Source organism: Bombus affinis, chromosome 13 (genome assembly GCF_024516045.1).
Source record: "Bombus affinis isolate iyBomAffi1 chromosome 13, iyBomAffi1.2, whole genome shotgun sequence".
Taxonomy (NCBI): Eukaryota; Metazoa; Arthropoda; class Insecta; order Hymenoptera; family Apidae; genus Bombus; species Bombus affinis.
In genome coordinates this window covers 1,379,565-1,405,368 of record NC_066356.1, presented here as the reverse complement: position 1 = coordinate 1,405,368, position 25,804 = coordinate 1,379,565, and the positions used below count along the sequence as shown (strand labels likewise).

The 25,804-nt window shown below is 35.6% G+C and overlaps 4 protein-coding genes and 1 long non-coding RNA gene across 5 annotated transcripts; 3 read left to right on the top strand and 2 right to left on the bottom strand.

Moving 5' to 3' along the window:
• Nucleotides 1–45: 45 nt before the first annotated feature.
• Nucleotides 46–8,757, top strand: LOC126922982 (Golgi-specific brefeldin A-resistance guanine nucleotide exchange factor 1). Its single transcript, XM_050735945.1, has 14 exons — nt 46–313; nt 601–799; nt 871–1,098; nt 1,160–1,263; nt 1,325–1,841; nt 1,900–2,297; nt 2,397–2,574; nt 2,660–2,775; nt 2,873–3,061; nt 3,210–3,545; nt 3,627–3,835; nt 3,926–4,171; nt 4,285–6,703; nt 6,992–8,757. The coding sequence occupies exons 1-14, from the start codon at nt 194–196 to the stop codon at nt 7,091–7,093; spliced, it is 5,361 nt and encodes a 1,786-aa protein (XP_050591902.1). The 5' UTR covers nt 46–193; the 3' UTR covers nt 7,094–8,757.
• LOC126923007 (zinc finger CCHC domain-containing protein 24-like) lies at nt 6,806–13,110 on the bottom strand. The gene is made up of 4 exons (XM_050735989.1): nt 11,769–13,110; nt 11,156–11,398; nt 10,161–10,325; nt 6,806–9,452 (listed from the first exon to the last, which is right to left on the bottom strand). The coding sequence occupies exons 1-4, from the start codon at nt 11,961–11,963 to the stop codon at nt 9,339–9,341; spliced, it is 717 nt and encodes a 238-aa protein (XP_050591946.1). The 5' UTR covers nt 11,964–13,110; the 3' UTR covers nt 6,806–9,338.
• Nucleotides 13,111–13,244: 134 nt separating this feature from the next.
• On the top strand, nt 13,245–17,813 carry LOC126922997 (cyclin-dependent kinase-like 4). Its single transcript, XM_050735968.1, has 6 exons — nt 13,245–13,506; nt 14,563–14,792; nt 15,202–15,396; nt 15,626–15,917; nt 16,001–16,376; nt 16,993–17,813. Exons 2-6 carry the CDS (start codon nt 14,625–14,627, stop codon nt 17,294–17,296), a joined length of 1,335 nt encoding a protein of 444 aa, XP_050591925.1. The 5' UTR covers nt 13,245–13,506; nt 14,563–14,624; the 3' UTR covers nt 17,297–17,813.
• On the bottom strand, nt 14,742–16,105 carry LOC126923016 (uncharacterized). The gene is made up of 2 exons (XR_007713021.1): nt 15,968–16,105; nt 14,742–15,894 (listed from the first exon to the last, which is right to left on the bottom strand). It is a non-coding gene; the product is annotated as an uncharacterized LOC126923016 (long non-coding RNA).
• Nucleotides 17,814–20,308: 2,495 nt separating the features above from the next.
• LOC126922999 (carboxypeptidase B-like) lies at nt 20,309–25,127 on the top strand. The gene is made up of 8 exons (XM_050735970.1): nt 20,309–20,450; nt 20,878–21,196; nt 21,412–21,714; nt 21,808–21,895; nt 23,858–24,003; nt 24,324–24,380; nt 24,470–24,554; nt 24,784–25,127. Exons 1-8 carry the CDS (start codon nt 20,368–20,370, stop codon nt 24,975–24,977), a joined length of 1,275 nt encoding a protein of 424 aa, XP_050591927.1. The 5' UTR covers nt 20,309–20,367; the 3' UTR covers nt 24,978–25,127.
• Nucleotides 25,128–25,804: the final 677 nt, after the last annotated feature.

Sequence of the window (25,804 nt, the reverse complement as noted above, 5' to 3'; positions counted from 1 at the left end):
TTTATTTGCTAGGTGGAGTATAGATGGCGTAAATGCGAGTTGTAATGGCACAGTTTTGAACGCCTCTTCAAATTGACAACTCGACGACTATCGTGTTGAGTGTTCCCTTGACACTTGACGTTACAGATTATTGAGTATTTTCTAAGGTTTCTCCGGAGTAAAGATGGTGTAAAGGACAAGTGTTGTAAAAAAGATGGGCAGAATCGTAGAAATGGCCTATCCGGGAGGTGGCTTATACGTTGTCGAGGGTGAGCTCTGCCTCCTGGTAACGGCTATGAGACGAAGCGCTCGATGGTCCTCTCACTCTCATCAGGTTAGAACGATTTTTGTTATCCTAACTCTTTTTATGGGAAAACATATGTTCCATTTCGTACAGTTATAATCTTATGTCTATCAATTGAATTATTAATTATATTTACATATATGCGTGTCATTGTCACGTGGATATATTTTGACCATTATCAAGGCAAACAGGTTGTAGTAAATAGAATAGTAGTAACATATAGTAACGGATGTTAATATATTATAATGTAATTGTTTGAATTGAAATTGTTATACATTTTTGAATCTTAATCTGCATTTTTTGTGGTTATTTTCAAGGATGATGATCAGGATACTCTTATAAAAGGATTATATAGTTTAAAAGAGGCACTAAATGAGGCAAAAGATTTATCTTATTTGGAACCAGGTGTGTTCCTGGCACCATTTTTGGAAATTATAAGATCAGAAGAAACAACCGGACCTGTTACAAGCCTTGCTTTGTCTGCTGTTAATAAAATCATATCTTATGGACTCATAAGTATATATCCCTTATTTTATTCATTAAAGATATTTCCAGAAACATGTATTAGAATATTATTGTTTTCACAGATTCTGATCATCCTGCAATAGCACAATGTGTAGAATCAATTGCAGATGCTGTTACGCATGCAAGATTTGTTGGGACTGATGCATCAGGAGATGGGGTTGTTTTAATGAGAATACTCCAGGTTTTGAGGGCTCTTATGCTATCACCAGCTGGAGATTATCTTTCAAATGAAAGCATTTGTGAAATTATGCTCAGTTGTTTTAGAATATGTTTTGAATCACGCCTCAGTGGTAAGGATTCTCAACATATTAAAATTTTTCCTTAATTTCAACAATGTTTCTTTGGTTACAGAATTATTAAGGAAAGCAGCTGAACATTGTTTGAGAGACATGGTGCAACATCTTTTCACTCGACTACCCCAATTTGTAGATGATACTAGAGTCTTGAATATGAAAGTAAGTTACTAAATATGTTAGTGAAATATAATATTTTGATACACTATGTGTATCTTTTCAGAAAATGAGAACAAATAATATGGAAAATAGCCGTAGTAAAAATAGAAGAAATAAAAGTCACTCAAAGCAGAAAGCAAGGCAGAATACAGATAGTGTAGGGGATAATGAAAGTCAACATATTGATATTCCAAGTCCAACTGATAGAGTTAGACCAGGTTGTTTGACAACACCGGTTACTTCGGTGGGAAATATCGTTGATATGCAAGGCTCTTTGGATCAAGGTAGTGCTGAAAAAGCTGAAGAAGAAAAGAATGAAAACAAGGATCATAATAAAAAGGATTTAAATAATATAAATAATACTACCAAGCAGGAAGATAGATCGGATGCAAAAAGGGCGAAAGAAGATTTAAAGGATATCAAAGAATGTAAAGAAAATATTAACGAAGTAGAGGATAAAACAAACATCGTGAATGATAAAGAACAAGTTTTACAGAAAGTAGATAAAAGCATAGAAAATACAGAAATAGATGAACACAATCAAACTAAAAAAGTAAATTTATTAAAGGAAGGAAATCAAGGTACTTATATTAATTTTTTTTAATTGCAGTTTTAATTATCACTTTTTTGGTTTTGCAGAAAATCTAAAAAAATCAGTGGATGACGAGAAAAATGTGGAATTAATAAAATCTCCGACAGGAAGTGTAGAGGATTTATTGGTAGATGAAAATTCAAGTAGTGCGAACAAAGTATCTAAAGCCAAAGAATCTGAACAAGTCGAAGAATATATAAATGCACAAGGAGTTCGTTTTATGCCACATCAACAATTAGCACCGTATGGTGCTCTATGTGTCCGGGAATTATTTAGGTTTCTTGTGTCTTTGTGTAGTCCCCTTGATAAACAAAATAGTGAAGTTATGACACATCTCGGGCTCACTTTACTACAAGTAGTCTTAGAAACAGCTGCCGATTATCTTTCTAATTTTCAGTCATTATTGGTGCTTGTGAAAGATGATCTTTGTAGAAATCTTATCCTGGTAATGATGATGCAGTAATCATTCGTATTTATTTTTGTTAATTTTACTTGGAAATAGGAATGTAAAAAGCCGTATAATAATTATAATTGTATTTACCAGCTTCTTGGCACAGATCGATTGTCGATCCTTGCAGTGAATTTGCAAGTATCATTCTTGTTGTTTGAATCGCAAAGGGAACATTTGAAATTTCAAATGGAGCATTATATAAGCAAATTGATGGAAATAATAAGTTCAGATTCGAATAGGATATCATATGAACAACGTGAACTAGCTCTTGGTATGGATATTATATATTATTATCTATAGTTTATGGAAGTTTACCTGCAATTATGTAATGGAAATTCAACTTTCCTTAATTTTAGAGGCCATTGTACAATTATGGAGAATACCCGGTTTACCAGCAGAATTGTACTTAAACTATGATTGCGGATTATATTCTACTAATTTATATGAAGAATTAATGAAACTTTTATCAAAGGTATATAATATATTGATTCCAATATGCGAAACAAATATAGATGTTTATTAAATATATCTTTTTATTAAAAGTTACACTCGATATATCTTGTTATTAGAATGCTTCAGCACTAATAGGTAATATGCAGAATATGCAATTCGTTTCCTTGGATGCCATACTTACATTGATCTCTGGAATGGAAATCAGATGTAAAGGTTACAAAGAATTGTGTAAACCGTCTCGGCATAGTGCATCACCAAATCTTCCAACACGAGAGGAACTGCTGGCTATAAAGGCAAATAAGCGGGTTTGTATTTAGCTAATTACAGTTTAAAATAAACCCTGTATTTTTTTTGTCTTTTTCTCCATTTCGTTCCGTTTTTATTTCATCTTTTTCTATTTCTTTTTTTCTATTGTTAAGAAAAATTTTAAAAATATGTATTCTTCCCATACAGTGGTTGGTACACGGTACGGAAAAATTTAATGAAAATCCGCGAGAGGGAATCGCTAAACTTACAGAACATGGTCTTTTGGGTGGAAGTCCAGGCAATCCTGATCCAGAGAAAGTAGCCAAATTCTTGAAGGAAAACCCTGGGCTTGACAAAAAAGCTATTGGAGAATATATTAGTAAAAAAGAAAATAAAAGCGTTTTAAATTGTTTCGTTCATAATTTTGATTTGAAGGATATGCGAATCGACCAAGCTCTACGACTTTATCTAGAGTCTTTTAGACTTCCTGGTGAAGCTCCACTTATTTCTTTGTTACTTGAAAAATTTGCAGAACATTGGCATGTAAGTTTGGTATTCCACATATTACGTATATAATGTAGTATAATGAGTTAAAATATAAAGAATCTTTTGTTTGATCTCTAGGACAGTAATGGAAGGCCGTTTGCGTCAGCAGATGCCGCATTTACTTTAGCGTATGCTGTAATTATGTTAAACGTTGATCAACATAATTACAATGTAAAGCGACAAAATAATCCTATGACTGTTGACGAATTTAAAAGAAATTTAAAAAAGGTGAACGGCGGTGCTGATTTCGATCAAGGGATGCTTGATGAGATATATGCTTCTATAAAGTAAAATTACTTTCCTTTATGCTCTTCAACAATAATTATTGTGGTATTTATTGTTTATGAATCGTTTGTATATTATACATCTTTTGTTAGGGGTGAAGAAATCGTGATGCCTGCTGAACAGACTGGGTTGGTCAAAGATAATTACTTGTGGAAAGTTCTATTACGTAGAGGTGTCGGCTTTGAAAGTTTTTACCTAAGGATTGGGAATTGTGGTGAATTTGTGGATAAGGAACTAGCTGAAGAAGCATGGGCTCCTATTATAAGTGCGCTTTGCAGAGCGTATGACAAAGCGCCCGATAGATCGTTACAACGTCGAGTCGCTGAAGCTTTCTACCTGTTTGTTTCATATATCGATTAAATTAAATTAAACTGAGATTAAAATATCGTAATAAAAAATAGGAATATATTGGTAATAACGATAAAAACGCATGTTTTTATTTATGTTGCAGTTGCGCTTCAATTAGTGCTCATTATGGGATGACCAGCGACTTGGATACTCTTATAGTAAGTTTATGCAAGTTTACGGGTCTGGCGACTGGTGGTGAGCCCGATCAAGTAGTTTTACAACTGGGTGGAAGTAGCAGGTGTCAATTAGCTGCACGTACACTGTTCAAAATTACTCATATACACGGGGATGCGATAAGAGCGTCGTGGAAAAATATCATCGATTGTCTGCAATCGTTATACAAGGCAAGACTATTGCCGAAGAGTCTGACTGAAGGAGAAGATTTTATCGATCCATCCGGGAAGATATCGTTACTTCGAGAACCTATTACACCTAAACCAGCTCCGGTGGATCAAGGAATATTATCTAGTTTATATTCCTATATAGCAATGGATACCTCACGCATGTCTCATCCAGCGGAAACGACTGCAAGAAAAAGAGCTGCAGAATTTATTGGGACTTGTTATCTTAAACAAATTATCGAGGAAAGCAAATTCTTGCAAGTCGAATCGCTTCGGTCTTTTGTCGGTGCTTTGGTATTGCCAAATTCTCACGATGAAGATGTATCTGTATTTTTGCTGGAATTATTGTTGGAAGTAACTATTCAAAATCGTGATAGAGTAACGTGCATTTGGCCAGTAGTTCAAGGTTATTTAGATGGACTACTAACAACAGCTGCACGTGAAAATCACCCATACCTTTTGGAACGAGTGGCTGTTGGAATGTTAAGATTAGCGATTCGGTTACTACGAGGAGAAGAATACGCGTGCACCGTTTTGCCTCCTTTGTTGCCCTTGGCTCATCTGCCTTCTTCTACGAGTACACCACTCGCGAGACAGATCGCGTACGGTTTGTTTGAGTTGCTTAAAACTGGCGCTGCTAATATTCACAGTACGGAAGATTGGAAAGTGGTGTTCAATTTGTTGGAGTGTGCAGGTGCCGGAGCGTTGCTGCCAAAACAATCGAACACCGTACTGGATGAAGCAACCAATTCTAGAACATCGATATTGGATCCTAGACCGATTAGTCCTGTGCCTGAATGGGTACTAGTGTCTCCAACAGGGACGGAAGCACCGTTGCCTGTTGCTGCCGATACGATAGTCTTGGACCGCGATTTACAACCTCACGATCCTGCTGCGTTTGTTAAATGCTGTGAAAGCTTAACGTTTCTAGTCAGAGATGTGGCTCATGTAACTCCATTTAACTTCGAATTGTGTATTCGTTGCGTGAGGACATTCGCCGAAGCAGTCCTTCAGTGCTCGGGAAAAAGGAACAAAATACTCAGTCCAACTGATGAACCTGTTGCTGCAGCTACCGCTGCTACCTATCAACAGAGTCCTATACAATTGCTGGATCTGATGCACACGCTTCATACCAGGATCGCCCAAGTATTTCGATGGTGGGCAGAAGAAGGTAATGGTACAGAAAATGTTTCATTATGGTTACACGTGTGGAGGCCTTTATTGCAAGGAATCGCGAGGTTGTGTTGCGATGCTCGCAGACAGGTACGCACGGCAGCTATAACATATCTTCAAAGTACCCTGCTTGCTCACGACTTAGCACAGTTATCAGCGGTGGAGTGGTCTCAGTGTTTGGAACAGGTTCTGTTCCCTCTACTGGCTCAGTTACTTGGACCAATAGCATCGAATGATCCTATCGGTGTAGAGGAGACAAGAGTGAGAGCAGCCATGTTATTATCAAAAGTGTTCCTTCATCATTTGAATCCGTTGTTAACCCTTCCTGGATTTTTACCACTCTGGCTTACCGTGTTAAGTTTACTTCGTGCTTATATGCATGCCGATAATAGCGAGCTTCTTTTCGAAGCCATACCGGAATCGTTGAAGAATATGTTACTGGTCATGTCTTCCGCTAATGTATTGGCTCCAACATCGAATTTGTGGACTCCAACTTGGAGGACGATCGATGCATTTTTACCTAATTTGAAGGCAGAATTATTCCCAGAACCACCGGTTATCCCGGTTGTACCATCCTCGTCTGAATTGCCTCAGACACAACAAACTTCACCAGTAATCAGTTTGATCGAGCAACAACAACCATGTTTTCCCGGGTCCATAGCACCACCTCAACCGAAACCCAACGTATCAGCCGATGATACACATCATAATCGGCCCTCATCAATCGTTATCGATTCCGAAGATATGTCAGCAATAGTGGCATCGACGATACCAAAAGTATCGAATGAAGAGAATTCTGAATGTTTATCAAAGTCGATTATTTGTGGAAATAAGGATTTAGAGAAGGCTACAACAGTAAATGTGAAGAACGAATACGAAGAACGGAGACAGCAGTTGCAATACCAGCAAGCATTATTACATTCGCAATCTGAACAACATTTACCATATAATCAAGAAATAGAACACGCTGAAGCGCTAAATTCTTCTCTCCGTACAGATACATCTCAGGTAAAATCTATTTACGTTCTACCTTTTCTTTTTTCTCTCCTTTTATCTTGTTCACAAATCGTTTGCCGCGGTATTTGAAATAATTCTGGTAACTTAAGGAAGAAATGTTTCCAACAAAAGTTTATTGGTAATAATGATACTTTAACATTTTTTTTTGCATCAGTATATTCTTCATTTGATATCAGTGAATTTTTGAAACGTGTGAACTTTTGAAACATTTTTCTCTTCATTGATCAGAAAGTGATTGCAGTTATACTTAGCAAATGTAACCGAGTATTTTCTTTACAGACGATGACTGTAGATTCCGCAGCAACAACAATGTTCAATTCTGCAGCATACTTTACTGAAGATCCGGCAGCGGATCGATTATTTGCCGTGACTAATCCTTGACCACTGTATATTTATTATGTATATTGTACCATTGCTATTCCAGAAGAGAAACTTTTGGGCGAAGTTTTAGCGAAAGGGAGATTAGTACACATTGCAGTAGATGAACCTTTGGTTTCTTGTATATTTTACATTACGATATATTAATAATAATATATAATGATGAATTTGATATTATTATTAATATATATGTATACATAAACATTGTATACATTATACGTATATATACATAAATAATAATAATGTGTGTGATGCGATATCGTATTTCGTGAAATTTCGTTATCTTCATAATCATCTTTGTGAACGTTTAGTTCTTTTAACCGATGTATCATTATGTATTGATATACCGGAATACGACGCGAATTACGATATCGTGGATAATATTATTATAAACTGTTTCTAGGCGAACGAGTGGTGGTAAATTAGTTCAAATTCTTGCAATTGTACGAAAATAATTACAAATTAATCTACTGTTTGTATCTCGATACCTGGAGGGCTGAGAATCGTAGAGGTTTAGATCAATCCACTGCTTCATCCATAGCGTTTTGCGTTTATTATCATAACAATTTCACTACATTTTTCTAATCAAAGTATATTATATTTTAATTAAAATTATTAAAATAAATATTGAAACGTACCCTAATAAAAAAGATTTTTTCTTGAATCTTTTACGATAATTGATGGGATGATACCTTCAAGAGTTTCGATACTTGGCTAAATCCAAATTCTCGAAATCTTGACCTACACTGATATAATTTTCAGCCCGTCATGTATGCATCGATACGTACAGTTTGCAAGACGAGGATTCATCCTTTTTGATTTACATCTTTTTTCCATTCCTTTACATTTTATGTATGTACATATGAATATGTAAAATCTGAGATATCTGGGGTCAAGAATCGAACCAATTTCGCATGTCAGGTACTGACACGACTGTGATTTCCGTGGTTCGATTACGAATAATCACTTTGTACATACTCGTTATATCTTGATTATGATATATGAATTTCTGTAAGCTTTGTAACATGTTTGAGACACAGTTACAAGAAATATTTTACAAGGTAAACTTACATCGCTACCCCAACGCTTGACTCGAGTAGACAATGTAATTGAGAAACGCGTTAAATAATATTCGAAGCAGCCGTGCTGCTTGACTTTTTAAATATAGGAGAAACCTATGTATCCATGTTTCTTATTTCGCAGACTTATAGATAGGTGTATGTACGCGCACATTTAGCGTCGAGACAGATTTAGAAACAGTTTTGTAAACGAGGTATAAATCAACATTTTCCTTGGATTTTCTTCCCTTTATCCTTTCAATTCCTTCGACATTAGTGTAGCACACACATGTTTATATGTAGGTCTTTTACTTGAACGTACGCGTTGATGACGCATGTATGCGCGTAAATTATCGTATAATTCTGAACGTGAAGCAGCTATAATTAGTTGGAGACACAACCGTTCTAGATTCTAGATTCTAGAATATTCGTAACTGTGGTTGACTTCGGTCCTCTGTTCGCGGATGCCTGTTCACTTTACTTTTTTTTATTCTGCACAAGCAACCTAGATATTCGACTTATTTTTAAATAATTGCCCCTTTTTCACATGTCTATGTCTCTTTGTTGTACATGATTGTATAGAAAAATACAAGAACGAAGACATTTTAACGCTTTCATGTTTTTAGTATCACTTATCGTGGCGATGCGATGGTACATAGCTTAGGTTTATTATTTTTCATTAAAAGAGAGTTTCGTATAAAATTAGTATTCGGTGTACAGCAGACGTTCGATGTACCAAAGGTGGAGATATAGAGCAATTATAAAATTAGTGGAAGGCTAAAATTTATACATGGGAATTATATCGCGTAGGTCGAGTAAAAAGTCGGATGCAAGTCGTTAGATTAACCAACGATTAAAATTTACAATTTTTGACGACCGCAACAGGTAATTAGAGATAAATAGTCATATTTTTACGCAATTGGTCCGAAATATGTTAAAATTGTTTAGTCCCAAAGCATTATCGTTAGACTGCGGATATTTATACAAACTTATATTTCTATAAATATAATCAACAAGATGAAATTTAAGTAGAAAATTGTGTTACCTACTAGATACTATAGAAAGTATTTTGGATACTTTATATATTTTTGCATATTATACCCATTTCGTGCATGCCTGCGCCTTCGAATTTCTCATAAATGTATAAAAATCCTCAATCTAATTATTACCACAATGTGGTTCTTGGTTTGCTACTGGTCCCTTCGGCAATAGTATCCGAGTGTTTTACATTTCTGACAAAGGTGTTGCGGATGAACTTTACTCTGGTCGGATACGTCCAATCCGTCTGGCTTCTCTAATGGTCTCTGGAAACACGGAAAACGTAATGAGATTACAAAACGTAATTGTGTTGGTGCATAATGAATATATGACGTAGCGCTCAGTGAACGCTTGGTTATTCGATTTACTTGCCAGGTTGGCAGAAGACAGTTTTAGTACGAATTTAATGCATATTACCAGTCGAAACTACATTTATATTTTAACCCTATTGCGTCGTTAGAGTTAACGCATACGGAATTTGTCGGAAAAGAAATGTTACATTGGCTTCAAAACAAGTTTTCCCTTGGCAACCGTTCGCAATCCTGAAACTCTATTGCTAGTTTTTGTTTACTTGCACATGCACTTGTTTGCCGAGTATTTATTTTCTCGTTTAAATAGAGTCTCGATAAATATGCGCTTACGTTCAGGTCACGGGACACTTTGATAGAATGAATGATTTAGAAAATGATCATCTCTTTATTTTCGAGATTTTCTCCATTTCCGATATTAGATACAATAAACTACCAAAGTTTTATGAATATAATTCTATAGATTATACAAAACATTTAGAAATTTCGTTAGCACTTAAAAAAATTGCCAACAGCATTTTTTAAAAATATTTTTATGAGTTTCTTAGTATGCCTTTTCGAATCATATCAAAGAATAGGTGCGATTCTATCCTCAATCGAACAGTTTATTACAAGTGTATTTAAATAAGTGTTCAATGATTTATAATCGGTAGTATACATTCTCACCTGTTTATGAGGATAAACGTTTATATGACATTTGATGCACTCTTGGCCCATATTAGCCCAACTGTTCCCCGACATCCACTTACGCTTGCATTTGGGACATTTGTACTCTCCAAAGCATCGTTTCTTTCCTTGGTACGGTGTCAAACCCTCACCTTTTGGACGTGCCTGGAATGGGTATTCATTTCGAAGATTATTATTCTATGCTTAGTTATCGATTATATGGTGACGGGAGCAAGTGAAACGAAGTGATTCGAGTAATTCATTTTTTGAACGTTTGATTCATGTATAGTAGAACTCTATTTGTTCGAATCCATCTGATAGTCAGATCATATAAGCGAGGCGTTTCAAAATATTCAGGCAAACTTCAGAAGCATTTAATACTCATCAAAACATGCAAAAGAATCTTGATAAACATGAATTCAAATATCGTTAGCTTTAGAGTTATAAGATGGAGTTCTCAATTATAAGCTGTAACAACACAAGAGATTTTATCGCGTGAAGAGGATTTTCCAAACTGTAGCGTAGACACACAGCCAGTAATATGTTGACAGTGTCATGTACTAACGATTAAGAGATTGAAATAGTGAAATGTAATTTTGGAAATAGTGGAGAATGGAAATCAATGCGTAAAATTAGCTTAGAAGAAAGAGGTGTGCGAAAGGTTGAGGAGAATCTCGTCACAACTTTGCTTACTACCTTTTTATAGGATCACCAAATTAATTGGGTACTAATTAATATTTCGTTCAAATAAAACGTGTTAATAGGTGCAAGCATGAGAAAGTCAGCCTCAAAAGGTTGGAAATACTATATGACACGTTTCATGAAATATTCATGACGGTGTTGTTACTCGGATCTATCCAAGAATATTATATATCTATACATAGTCAATGAAATTACGTTGATACGTTTTGATTGTTACGAAGATCACATCTTGGATCGCTTTTGATTGAGAAATACGCACATACGAACACACACGAATACACACATACACACACCTGCGGACAGTCTTTGATGTAATGACCTTTCTTGAAGCATAGGTGACAGAGGTAACTAGGTGGTGGCCTCTTGGTTGGTTTTCTATCTAGTAGTCCTATTTCTCTGAAACGATCCGCAAGCTCGCCGATATTATCCGCAAAGTTGCTTCCTATCGCGCAACAAGGATCAAGTGCGCTACGATGCGTATGAGTTTGCGACGTCGCCGTTGAAAAACCACTCCATATCGTTGGGAAAAGTTTGCTCTGGAGTCACAATCGGTCATCGTTCTATCAATTGTCATTAAAAGGTTATTTTGCCAAAGTCAATTTCACGAAGGTGTAAAAGTATTCTGAATATATAGGAGCTTAGTGAATTATATTTATCGGACGTGAATTTATAGTTTGAAACTATAGTACATGATCAATGTTTCAGTTGTTTTATTATAAAAAGGTAGATTATATTAAGGAATAACGCGTTAACGTAACATTTCGTTTATGAAGGGTTTCTATAAATGTTTAAATATTTTTGTGGGCCATTGTATCATTTGAAAGGCTTCTGATCTTTTTTTTTATCAAAAACAAATGTTGTCGGCAAGAAAGAAACACAGAGAGAAAGAGAGAGAAATTGTAAAACCTGATCTCGTGTTTGAGCAGAATTCTGATCGGCGATTGCCAGGTACACCCAATTGAGCAAATGGGGCGAGTAGTGTGGTTGGTGGATCGGCTTCTGACCTTGGCTACCGGCAGCGTTCATAGGTCCAAGGCCAAGCTGAGGCGATTCCTGTGTCTGCAAATGTTGAATCGCCGGCGTTGGATGGCAAGCGGCCATGATTAGGAATTTACCGTTGTTCCACGAGATTCTCGATTCGAATTATCACCTTTTCGAGCATGTTCGAGGAATGTCTAAACGACATTTTCCCAATGCAACGATACCGTTCATTCTTACCGATGCATCTTCGTATCGAACGTCTTCACAAAATACCGATCCGAAGAACTTTTGATACACCACTGGCAACCCTGTGCTGACTATTTCGTTTAAAAATACGAATTCGACGTTTCGTTACATTCTCAGCAGCCAGTTGTTCCTTGAGATTAATTTTACATCAGACACTGAAATCTGCATGTACTGTCAACGAGTAGTATGTTAGCGAGTAATACTTTTTTTTAGACGATGTCGTAGCGATGCACGTTAGAATTAAATATCAAATATCAACAACTCCGAAGCCTCTCACTTTTGATATATTTTTTCCATTTTCACGAAATACATCGCGTTATATTGCGTCATACATGTTGGCGAGAAGAGTTCCCATTTAACTTGATATAGATCGGAGTAACGAGTTTTGTTAAATCATCCAGACTAAACGAACGCAAATAATTTCACCCAGTTTTGCCTTACGCTCTTGTATAATTTCGCTCTCGTGTAAGTTCATTCTCTCGTCTTATACCTACATGTGTAAGTAGGTATCATACGGGCGATTTACCTATACGTGTTTTAACGTACGAGGTAAATTATTCTTTCGTTTTCACTAATTCATATTTCTTTTTATCCTTGATTTTGGCCTTACTATCGTTTTGCACAATTACTCTCGATTAAGTTGCAGGGTTTTTCGATTACCTTTCATTAACGAACATTTATCTCACTATCTGTGCTTCGACATTCGTTGTCGTTACTCGTTGTCGATAGTGGCGATGGTAGATGCCAATGGTGGATGCCGATGGTGGATGCCGATGGTGGATGCCGATGGTGGATGTCGATGGTTGACGGTGATGTTGATGACGCTACTCCTTTCCTATATTTCTTTTTCTATCTCGATCGATTAGCCGGAAATTATTGAATTTTTGCGGATGATAAGTCGAGAATAAATGAGGCCGCGGTGAGTATTGAAAAAGCTACTTCTAGGAGGCGATTTCACGAAAAGCGTACTTCCGCAGTCGGCGACTATGTTCGTCCACGGAGGGTCTGCCTCTAGTCTGAACATCGACAATGTTCCGCGAGCAGCGTATACGTAAAAACGCATACACATGGATCTAACCAGCATTAAAGAGACCCCCGCCATGTGGTGCAGCTATTTCAGTGCTGGCTATCTATCTAGCAGCTTGCCACCACGAGTACGAGTATTTCTCGGACTTTGCCTCGAAGATCTTTACTTAGCAAAGATTCTCGGTTCCAGCGTGTCGCTTCCAACCAGTCCGATGGCGAGCAAGTCGAAACTCGTTGGTGTTTTTAAACACCGATCAAAAGTTGATTTCTCCACTTTGACCGCTCGTATACTTTTCTCATAATTGCGAATATCTTGCAAGAAAATGGAAATTGGATAAATAGAACGTTTTTTTATCGAACTAGGATTTGGATTACGCTCGCGTGTGAGTAAGTAAGTACAGCTTACAAGTATTCGAACACTTTAGCTGATTCGTAGATTAACGAGAAACTAATAACTAAAATCAATACTTATCATCTCTTTTTAGAATTAAGAAATAGTTAATTTCAGTTATTTGCTTGCTTTGTATCGAAATTCAATTTGTGATCCATAAATGTGTTTATTTGTCTGTGGTATTTATTAACAATTTTTAAATATAATTTCATTATTATTTTAGATGAACCTTTCTTATCCGATCCGTATCTTAGAGAGTGAAAGTAATGAGCCATTGCGAAATGTTTTTTTAAAAATTTCATTGACTGTTCCATAACTGTTAAATTTTATAAATGTTTTATAACTGTTGAATTTTATTTCAATGCGTATCTATTAGTTTTCCAATAATCAATTTTATCGTTTTGTAAGAACGAAATAATACAGAATGAAATCGTTATTTATCGACATATAATTTTTACTCGCAATTCTGTTATTAAATTTCATCCTATCAAAAGTAAGCAAGTATCCGGATATTTTTGAACGGCAGTGTGTCTATGTACTTTGTTAGACGATTAAAGTATCTCAGAGTTGTTTTAACGTCGAACCATGTATTTGATATTTTGTACGTACTATTCTGAACATACTGCTCTGAATGTCAAATTTTAACGAGGGTTAATTTCCATATAACGCGTCTGTCTTATAGGGTTAGCTGTGTTAGTAGAATATTTGGGTCAAGCTAAGCAATTTGCCTCATAATTAATCAAATTTGATCATGTACTATTTTTGTGCACTTTACGTTTAAGAATATTTGAGATTATTTGACTCTTCGCATCGTTAGTGGTGTGATAAACAGTGAGATATGTATATCGTGTACATTGACAGCTCGACGATCATAGTTTCTTACGAGGATATAACTTGTATTCGTCCAAAAGCTAAGAAGTGTAAATAACCAATGTAAATATTTTCAACGCTGTAATTATCATAATTCAGCGTGCTGCAACGCGTGTATATTACTTTATTTCTGAAGTTACTTTGTTATTTATTTTATTACCTTCCATGCATACCTCCTTGTTACAGGAAACCCGTTATATACCTTACGTATAAATCTTTTCTTTGTTATATAAATCTGTTTGAACAAAATGGAGAAATACGAAATGTTAGAAATCGTAGGAGAAGGCAGCTACGGTGTAGTGATGAAATGCAGACATCGTGAAAGTGGGCAGTTCGTAGCCATTAAGAGATTTTTGGAAACCGAGGAGGACCATCAAGTGCGAGAAATGGCATTTCGTGAAATCAGAATGTTGAAAGTACGTGGTGCATCAAGCGTATAATTGTATTTGAAGAGATATAATGAGATTGTATAGTATTAATGAATGATATCGATCGACGTCCAAGTCTAAGATTGTATGTATGAACTGTATATACGCACAACTTTTAAAATAATATCTTTGGATTCTATTTGTCAAACGCTATCATAAATCATATCTTATTATTAATCTTGTGAGTTTGGAAATTGGACTTGGTTGCATTGGTTACAATATATACATATAAATTATGTATAAGCATACAAAAAAATGATAAATTCGACGTGTATTAAAAAGAAATTCACACTGCGATTAATTGGATTTCGAGACTGATTAACAGTCGACATCGAATTAAATTTCTTTCCGTTAGAGTCAGTAAGAACGAGAATGAGAATGGCGCATGTATTTGTAGCAATTGTGTCACGATAATCTAGTAAATATGATCGAAGTGTTCCGCCAAAGGAAACGATTCTATCTTGTCTTCGAGTATTTGGATCACACCTTGCTGGATGAGCTGGAACGTATCGGAAACGGTCTAGGCTGGGAAGTGTCCAGGCGACATGTTTATCAAATCCTTCGCGGTTTGAGCTTCTGTCATAGCAGAAATGTAAGTGGACGAGAAAGATTGTACAGCGTTCAAAAGGTTCGCCTGTTGCTATCGTTTAGTTTCGATTTAGTTGATAAGATATTTTTGTAGCACGTGGAATATACATATCTAATGATCTTTTTTTAGCTTTGTCTTATTCCGTATAAATGCCCGTATAATACATACTTAGGTGGTAATTCAACTAAATCGAGATTAAAGGATTTTTAATTCGAACACTGATCCTTATTAGGTAATGCATCGTGATATCAAGCCTGAAAATATTCTCGTATCTCCGAACGGAGTGATCAAACTCTGTGATTTCGGGTTTGCACGTTTCACAAATAGCGTCAATGAGTCCTGTACGGATTACGTAGCAACAAGGTGGTATCGAGCACCGGAGCTTCTTGTTGGTGATGCACGATATGGCAAAGCGGTCGACGTTTGGGCGGTAGGTTGTCTTTACGCGGAGCTGCTTACGGGAGATGCTCTTTTTCCTGGCGAGAGCGACGTAGATCAGCTCTATCGAATAACCAAAGTCTTGGGTAAGTTTTTACCGTCGATGATAACTTTCATAGATATTCGTTCGTATTACCAGTTGACGAAGTAATTACAATGAAATTTTTAGGAAGACTGTGCACGAGGCATCAAACGATGATCAGTCCTGGCAGATCTAGTCAAATGTTGCGACACGCAAGTGCGGACGAGCTGGTAGGACCAACTCACTCGAGCGTCGTTTCGATTCGTAAATTATTTCCCACTTGGAACTCGATGACGGTCGACTTCTTATCTCAATGTCTTCGCATGGATCCCGAAACAAGAGCTACGTCTGTAGCGCTCTTGCAACACCCGCTCTTCACCCAAAGTAACTTCGTCGACGAATTCCTCGAACAACTGAGAAATATTATCGCTGACGAAGCTGCTATGAATCCTCTGACGACTAAGAAATTAGAGAAGAGAAGGTCGACTATGTATAATCTGACATCGAGAAATGTTTTGCATAGGTATAGCTTATTATATGTATTTTATTTTTCTACTTTTATGTGAAATAATTAAATATTTGGCAAATTAATTATTTGGAGAAAATTTATTCCTCAAATAAGATTTTGAAATTTATTTGCAAACTATCTTATTTTTAAACAAATTAGTTTGCCAGTTTATTTGAAGTAATTATTTGAACTTTTTACGCATTATTTTCGTCTCAAATAAAAAGTGTCTGACCCTGGTATGCAGTTAATGTTTCTCCGTTCTTTGAGTTAGGTTTTTCGAAACATTTTACTTTCAGAGCAAAAGTAACCAGCATTCAACAAACTGACTAATTCGCTGCATAGGATATTTGTGAACACAAGATATTCGATGACTGATTTTTCTTAATTTTCCGAGTTTAATTTAGAAAAAATTAATTCCTCCATTTTCGTATGATTAAGCCACATTCAGCTAGCTGAATCATTGTTTTTACAAGCATCGAATATTTTATTTGATAACAATAAAAGGAAGAGCCTTTTCCTTCTTTTTTATTCCCTTTCTTTGTTTTCCTTTTTCCCCTTACTTTTTCCCTTTTCTTTCCTTGTATCTTTTCTTTTGTCCTAGTTTAAAAGAACCTTTCCATTTTTCTTGCAGATGGCACATGGAAGTCGTTTCGCAAGATACAAAATCGAACGATAGAACAGCAACTGAAACGATCGAAACGACACAATTACACCAATCGCCCTTGCTATTGCACGTAGATCGCTTACAAAAAGTTCGTCACTTTGATCCTATTTCCGTCTTACCAAATGCAACCTACGTTCGCAAACTAAATGGATTCGTCTCTACAAACGAGTACACCCATACTTTACCTTCTCCCGATTTCAAACAATTTTGTAGCTATACTAGTATCAACGATAAGGGGGAAAATAGTCGTCAAAGAAAAACAAGGTATTAAGCAAATACGTGTCTGTAGATTGTTCGGTTTCATCATTTTATTAATAATAAGAAAGCATCTATTCGACGATTTACTTAATCATCTTATTAATTAATAATCACATGGAGTTGCGTGATAAGTTCGTTTGCCTTTAAGAAAAATCTCGGAAAATACGAGTATAACAAAATTTTTAGTTTTCCTATGAACAATTCCCAAGAATTAGTCACGCTTCGCAAACGAAATTAATTTCCCACAAGTAACTGTCATTTTCCACAAAACAAGATACGCCTACCACAGAATGATTCCACAGATCTTCTACAAAAATTGGTCACGACGAACAAAATTCCTTACCATGACATTTGTTTTCCACAAAGCCCACAAAAATTGAAGATCAATATGTCACACAATTAATAGTACTGGTCGAAATTAATTAATGTTAATCAATTCGGATTAGGAATTATGAAAATCATATTAGTAGAACTTTCAGACTTTTATAACTTATACATTATAAAAAGATTTTAATAAATGTGCGATTAAAGTTAATCAAATGTTTAATCATTTAATCGTTTAATCGCTTGTCCAGCGATCCTAGAATGATTAATCTCATTCCTTTAACGATAAGCATGTCTATCTTTGTATAGTGTTTCCCTCTCTCTCTTTCTCTAATACCGCCCGTATTGTTCATTTCTGTCGCACAGTATTGGCTTTCCGTTGAACACAAGATATAAATTTGCCTTTGTTGCACAATATAGCACATTTTGTCTACCGACGAGTCATATACTGCCATTTACCATGTAGGGAAGAAACGGAAACTTCAAGTGTTGTTGTATAGATGGCAGCACATCCGTGGGCAGGAAAAGCAATTGTGTGCGACAAGGACAGACATATGAGCGATGTTAGAAAGAGAGGGCTATATTGTGTGATAAGAACAGACGTATGAACTATGTAGGACAAGGAGGGATAGAGAAATTACCTGTCTTTCGTTAGCTTTTTCAAACTTTTTCAAACTTCCGCTCAGCTACCAAAAAGATTACTTCCGCTTAAAATTTCTTGTTGGAAAACTAAGACATAAGGGTCCCTCGCTGCTATGATGTGTGAAACTGTAGAAAAGCTACCTACCCTCTGACTTCAATGATTTTTGGATATGTTGTGAAATTCATCATTTTAGCTGACATTTTTCCACATATGTAAGTGCTGGACACGCTTAGTTTCTAAAGTATTTGCAGAGAACTACCGTTACCGCTACTGTAAATTCTGCCTGCAGTCTGTGTAAATTGTGAAAGCGCATATGTTAGTATTGATTACTGGCCACTTATCTTCTGTTTATAAACGAGGATCTGACGACCTTAAAGGTCCCGTGCACAACGTGCGTATCTAAGATTGTAAAAAATGCCTGTTATAACTCAATTAAACGCAATTATTATAAATATATTGGGTCTGAGCTTGGAGTTGCTCTCTCAATCCGTAATGTTTCCATAAAATAATATCAATTATTCGTTCTCCTACTATTTTTATAATTAATTTGTTATAAATTTATGTAAGCATTGCCAGCTGCCTTGCGGCGGCCGGATTGAAAAATCTAACATAAACCTAAACCCAATATATTAATCCTATGCACTTTTAATTGAATTATAAGTTGTGACAAACGCTTCTTACAGCTTCGCATATGCAGATTATGTCTGAGGTCTTTAAGCTCGCCTGACTCTCGTTTATAAACAGAAAATAAGCGGCCAGAGGCCGGTAGCCAATACTGACGCATACCGCAGATGCACAATTATAGCTAAAATTAACTGTGAAGTGAAATTAAGTGGCGAGTCCACCACTTATATGTATAGGAAAAAATTATTCAGAATATTGATTTCTATAATATATACAAAATCAATATCGGAGGATAGTTAGCTGTTCTATAGTTACACTGCTGGAAAAAAAGCTGGAAGACTGCGATTTTTTCTTTCTGAGAAAAGCGCCACTTTTGATTCCATCACAGTGTGGGTGACATCACAGTGTAATATTAATGTGCAATTACCAAAAGTACCAAAGATATTTAACCTAAGTTAAGATATATCTATAGTCTCCTGTGAAGATTTGAATATTAAGAACCAATATCAACGAAACTGAATGCCTGCGATAAGGATAGAAGAATTTATATACATATAAATTTCACGTGTAAAATAAAAGTACAGTGTAATTCAAGTATCAAAGGTAACCCATATGTTGGAAATTCACTCTCTTCCTTACCTACGTATGATAAAAGTGAGCGTCGCTTCCATCTAGATTCCCATATTCCCATCAATTGAACAAATTGTGCGTCCACACGATTAGGCTTTCAGTTTTCTTTGTTACGTTTCTTTCAACCTATGAAATGCCTGTATAGAGATTTACGAATTCTACTCAATAGATCGATGCATTAGCTGAAGTAATATTAAATTTCTCGCAAGCTATGTTCGAAACTTGGACCAGAATTTGTGTATGGACATATTTAAAAGTATGCACTTTGAAATATGCACGTAGAATGCACGAAAGATTAGAAAATTCATTATGCAAACCTAGATAGATCGGAGTATTTACTCGAGTAATATTTGACTTTTACTTGAACAATTACTTCGATCGATCGTTTAAAAGGATTAACTAATTAAACTTATAGCATTGCGATTATTCTATTTATTTATCGAAAAATTGAATTCCGCAGGTCCTTTGCACCATATACAGAACTAATCAGACAAGAGATTTATTATATTAATGATGCATGATTCTTATCATTGAATAAACCGTATATCAATATTATCGAGTGTTTTCAAACGAAAAAGTGATTGTCGAATCATTGATTCTACAATTGAAGTCTTAATACATGAAATCTTTAACGCTATCTGTTGAGATAACTGTGTCTGTCTTTCTCAGATTGATCTTATCTGACTTTCTATTACTTCTGGTAACGATTTCATATTTCCAAACATTTTTCCAATCTAGAAGCCTTGTTAAATGCAGCGAACAATATATTTCGTATCACGTAAATGAATCTTGATTGGTTTGCGTAGATACGATGCGATATATAAAAGAGAAATAACGAGTAGTTTCAATCGAAAACAGTCATCATGCGTATCTTCTTTATAATCGCGACAATTTTTGTCGCGGCTGTCCTAGCCGTCGACGAAGAAGTTCTTCCTCCCTTGAATGGGTACGTTTTACTTTTATACGTATATGTATATATATATGTATTTTTTCTTTTCTACTTTTATTCGATGATTATTAACAATAATACGTTATTTATGCGATCGTTCATGCAAAAATGTAAGAACGCGAGGAAGTTTTATCGTTTAAGTGCTCTTAAAATTTTGTAGGCTTCAATCGGATGATTTATGATTTCGAAGTGCATTCTCGATCAAACTTTCTTGTTAAGACATCTTTCCTTACTTAGAATCTTGGTAGAAAGAGCTTTATATTCAAGTATAAGAGAAACAGAATACTTCGAGAGAAAAGATTCGAATATCTAAATTTCTAATTTAATCTCGAATTACAAAGAGTATTTCGACTACTTGGATATCTCGTTTTCGCTAAAAAGTTACAAATCAAACGTAAGCAGGATACCTTTAAAAAATTGATAGGATGCAGGCGCTTTCTATTTCCTACGAGACAGCCGAACAACTCTCGTTGCTGAAAAATTACGTGGACACACCTGGATTCGATTTTGTAAGAAGCACTCATGATCTCGTGGACGTTTTCGTGACGGCGGACGAAATCGAAGAGTTCAAAAATCTCCTTAAGCAACATCGTATGAATTACACGGTTCTGATCGACGATGTTCAACGACTGGTCATGCAAGAATACATTGCGCAAGGAATGGAGCGTAAATTAAAGGCACTAACCAAGAACTATGCTGCTTCCGGGCATTTATCTTTTACTTACTATCCTAACTATAAAGAAGTACGTAAGCTCAAAAAATCCACAACGTTACAGATTATAATTATAATTAGATCATAGTTGAAAAAGAAATCTATGCTAATCGAGGTTTAGGAGACCGTTCGAGCTATTAAAATTTGATCTTATTTTTTAATGGAATACATATTATTGAAATTATTTGGAAGAAGGGACCGGCCATGCAACGATAATAAAATAATAATTGTTTAAATTATTTACAGGTAAACGAATATCTAAACTATCTAACAAACACTTACGCCGATGTAGCCTCCTTAATTACCATAGGTAATTCTTATGAAGGACGATCGATGAAAGTCTTAAAGTTGTCGACGGGTGGGCAGAATAAACCGGCTATTTTCATTGATGGCGGAATTCATGCTAGGGAATGGATCGCTCCAGCAACAGTTCTTTACATGGTAGAGCTACTATTGACAGGTCACAAAAATCTTTTGACGAATATCGACTGGTACGTTCTACCAGTTTTGAATCCGGATGGCTACGAATTTACGCACAGCAAATCTTCGGTAAGGATATTTCATTGATAACAAGAATTATCCATCCTATCAAACCATTCGAAGAACTTTTAATCGGTACATATTTTACAAAATGTACTTTAGAACCGATTGTGGAGAAAAACAAGATCAAACACGGGATTGACTTGCAAGGGTGTCGATGGGAACCGAAATTACGACATGGAATGGATGGGTAAATTTCCATTTTTTACTTACAATACAATGTATCTAAGGCAGACGTCTTATAAAACCTTGTGCTCGTTGAAGAAACAAATTATTAATAATTAGATTTAATTATTAGCAATTAATCGTCGTGTCGATCGATTAAAAATCTGCTTAAATGTTTACACGTTCCTCTTTTATCAAATGATAATTCCAACAAATGAAATTAATATTTCAATGATAATGATATTGTAGCGCGTGTAAACGACCAGACTATAGATAGTGTATTATCAACATCGAGTTAAACATCGTTCGATTGATCGAGAAAAAAGTCTCAATAAGAAAATTATAATATTTACTGCAAAAGAGAAAAGGAGAAATATCTGTTAGAAAAACTTTTTATACCTGTGCAAATTCAATCGAGATTCATACGGCCACGATTTTAATATTAAGTTGTCCGAAAAGTGTCTTTCTTTTAGAGACACGTCTTTTACAACGATGCATCTTTGCACAAACATGAAACCTAATCTGTCGAATGTTGTGATCTTTATTTTGATAGAACAAAATGGATCATACGTAATTCGATAAAATAATATAAAACGGAAAATGTTGTGCATCCATTATTTTCTTATAAAATGAAAGAAACTTTTCGGACGACCTAATAAATACGATTCATTATGCAAACATGTTTGCGATAGGATCAGAATGTTTTATCGCTGTATTTCGAAACGGTGATAGATACTATATCGCAAATTAATTAGCGACATCTTGTTTAGATGACGGTATAAACAATTTCTAGCTGGCAAATAACTTCACAAGAATGGGGCCATGCAATTGTTAACTAACACGTTTCTCTCTTTATCTTTCTCATATATGTATATGTCTCCTACTACGAGAAATGTACTGTGTCACGGTTAACTCAGCTATTGTTCTCTCTAACTTTTCTTTGGAGCGCAATTATCTGTCGTTCTCTAGACAAGTTACGATCAGGCGTGATAAAAACTTGCTCGTTATTTCTCTATCCTTTTTCGTTTGATAAGCTGACTTTTGACGGAGTGTGTGAGCTATTCGGTGACGTAATTCGGACGTCGATCGTGAATTTCGTTGCGCTCACAATGTCACCTCTTTATTCACGCTCTATCGAAACGACGATTTCGGAATATCAATCTTACGTGACATACAGGAAAAGAAGCGGTTTAATAGCTATAAACGTTTTCATCAATTTGAGATGCTGATTCATTCTCGGAATTTTGACTCTAACGATTATTCGAATTTATACTGATCGAGGAAGTGAATTTTAATTGTATTGAGGAAATACTTGTATCAAGAGTTGGGATAAATTAGAAATTCTTTGCTTCTTGACTTATCACTTGTACGGGGAAGTATAGGAAAAAGTATGGAAATTGTATTTATTTTATCCAACGGCATACGTTCAAACGAAAAATTTGTGTAAAATTTATTCATTTACGCCATTTCTATGATTTAGGTACACCTTGATATTCCACATTAACTTTACCGAAAACATTTCTGCCTGTTAATTGAAATAATTCGCAGTATCGAGATTATTTCGAGAGTCATTTCCAGCTTTAATTTTTCTTATTTGCTAAATTTCTACCAAATAAAAATAGCACGAGATAAAGATGATAGCGGAGCAGCAAGTCTCTAAATTCAGATACCTCTAATTTGTTCTACTATTTAAAAGTTGCTTGTTACGAAAAATTCGTGGCATCATTTTCTCGTATTAAAGATTTCGCGAGGAAATTCGACGTGTGTTCTAAACATTTTCGTTAGATTACCTTCAACCCGCTGCTCCCTTGGAAGATTGTTCATTTTTCACTTGATGCAATTTTAGTTTCCCCTATTATACAAAGTGAAGCGCATTTCTTTCAAAAATAATATTTTTTAATTATTAGAGAGACGATAGCTACACAAGGAGAATTATCCTTCGTATTTTGTTATTTTTATTAATTAAAATATAATTATTTGTTTGTAGCAACTGGTGCATCCAACAACCCATGCAGCGATACTTACGCCGGGCCTAGACCATTCTCCGAGCCGGAAAACCAACACTTGAGAGATTTTATTTTGGCACGAAAAGGACAGATCAAGGCCTACCTTACGTTCCATTCCTACGGCCAGGTAACTGATCAAATTTTAATTAAATAGGATCAAGGAATACTGATTTAATTTTTTGAACATTTCAAACAAATTGAAAAGCGGCACATTTTCATTCCGCTTGCTGGTCACGTATTCGTATACCGTAAACTTTTACTAATTGAAAAATTACTTTCATCATATAAATACAGCGGAATAGTTGCACGTTCGAAATTTTATGGATATATAAATGTGATTTAGAATACTTAAAAATTTAATGGAATCGGCGCGTTATTTTCTATTAGTAGGCGAATTATCAAAGCAATGCTGTACATAATAAAATATTGGAAATATAACTTTTACAGTACATCTTATACCCTTGGGGCTGGACGTCTAAGGTACCTTCTAACGAACCAGAACTGGTTAGTAAATTTTTCTAACAGGTGTTAATCGCATCTACGAAGTTCTAGATGTTTTGTTATTAAGAACATCTTTATTTTGATTTTCCCAGCGTAAGGTTGCCATCCAGTGTGCAACAGCTATCGCCAAATCTCGTAAAACTCAATACACTTATGGAACTTCTGCCAATCATCTGTGTAAGCAATTCTTTCGAACTGATCTTACTTGCAAGATAAAAATCAAAATCTATTAAGTCATCCTATAAGTTCGTGCCGTTTTTCGAGCGGTTATATATTATATAATCTTCCATAAAATTTTTGTTACAAGTAGCACGTCAAGTCAAGTAGCTACTATCTACTCTTCTTATCTGTATTATCATTACTTATACAATTTATTTATTTTATATTTTTTTTTCAAAATTATTAGATCCAGCTGCTGGAGGCAGCGATGATTGGGCTATGGGCAAAGCAGGTATCAGCTTGTCGTATACTTACGAATTACCCGGTGGAAATTATGGATTCCTGTTGCCAGCATCAGAAATCAAACCTGTTGGTATCGAGACATTCGAGGCTATTAAAGTGATTCATCAATATGTCACGGAGAAATACGTTTCGCATTAGCAAACGCGTAGTACCGTGGATCATCACGCTTGTTGTATACAATACAAACTGTTCTTTATTCTGTTGCATCGACTCTCTATAGGGAAAACAACTGAGAACCTCGAAATAAATTAAAGCAAACAAATTAAATCAAATTGCTTTTGTATCGTTCGTCCTTGTTTTGTCAATTGTTTCTCCGAACCATTTTAATACATTGGTAAATAAGTTGATTAAATAAATCAAGTAAATAAGTAAATTAGTTAAATGTATTAATGAAGTAAATAAATCAAATGAATTAAAATAGTTGACCTGACTTAATCACGATGCATGAGAGATTTATTTTTACTAAATTTTCTTTAAAAAACTAATAGTTTTCAGTGATCATCTAAACAAGGAAAGTACAGAGCGTACCCAGCGTTTTCATAATAATTAATCATTAAGGTCTCCTTTTAGTTTCTCGTTGACGCAAAAACACGACTGATCTCTGATTGCGTTAAAAACCCCTGAGAAAGAATGGCCGAGACGAAAGGGGACGCGGCATGTTTACGTTTACGTTTAAAGATGAAAAGTACCGGCGAAAACAGGCATGCATTCACGCGACTGCCTTTTCATCCGTGAAACGAAATAGCTATTGTTCGCTGCGGTATACAACCCTTTTCTACAACGACCACTTTTAGTTTTTCCTGCGTTTTTAGGTGGCCATTGCGCGAAAGCGAGAGTACCCGGGGAAACGGAAATGGTAGGAGAAGCTCAAGGATTTGGTCGGGCTGAAGTGGAACACTTAGCACGTAGAGCCGGCCGAGTATCGTGCCCAAGCTCCTTTTCGCTTATTCCTGCCCTTCCTAGCC

Coding starts and splice junctions, on each gene's coding strand:
- LOC126922997 (XM_050735968.1), top strand. CDS start 14,625: ATGGAGAAATACGAAATGTTAGAAATCGTAGGAGAAGGCAGCTACGGT. Junction 14,793..15,201: donor GTGAAATCAGAATGTTGAAA/GTACGTGGTGCA, acceptor ATGTATTTGTAG/CAATTGTGTCACGATAATCT. Junction 16,377..16,992: donor TCGAGAAATGTTTTGCATAG/GTATAGCTTATT, acceptor TTTTTCTTGCAG/ATGGCACATGGAAGTCGTTT.
- LOC126922999 (XM_050735970.1), top strand. CDS start 20,368: ATGCGTATCTTCTTTATAATCGCGACAATTTTTGTCGCGGCTGTCCTA. Junction 20,451..20,877: donor GTTCTTCCTCCCTTGAATGG/GTACGTTTTACT, acceptor AAAAATTGATAG/GATGCAGGCGCTTTCTATTT. Junction 21,896..23,857: donor TTACGACATGGAATGGATGG/GTAAATTTCCAT, acceptor ATTTGTTTGTAG/CAACTGGTGCATCCAACAAC.
- LOC126923007 (XM_050735989.1), bottom strand. CDS start 11,963: ATGGCCGCTTGCCATCCAACGCCGGCGATTCAACATTTGCAGACACAG. Junction 11,399..11,768: donor CTGCTCAAACACGAGATCAG/GTTTTACAATTT, acceptor TTGTGACTCCAG/AGCAAACTTTTCCCAACGAT. Junction 10,326..11,155: donor ACATCAAAGACTGTCCGCAG/GTGTGTGTATGT, acceptor TACCCATTCCAG/GCACGTCCAAAAGGTGAGGG.
- LOC126922982 (XM_050735945.1), top strand. CDS start 194: ATGGGCAGAATCGTAGAAATGGCCTATCCGGGAGGTGGCTTATACGTT. Junction 1,099..1,159: donor TTTTGAATCACGCCTCAGTG/GTAAGGATTCTC, acceptor CTTTGGTTACAG/AATTATTAAGGAAAGCAGCT. Junction 2,776..2,872: donor TAATGAAACTTTTATCAAAG/GTATATAATATA, acceptor TCTTGTTATTAG/AATGCTTCAGCACTAATAGG.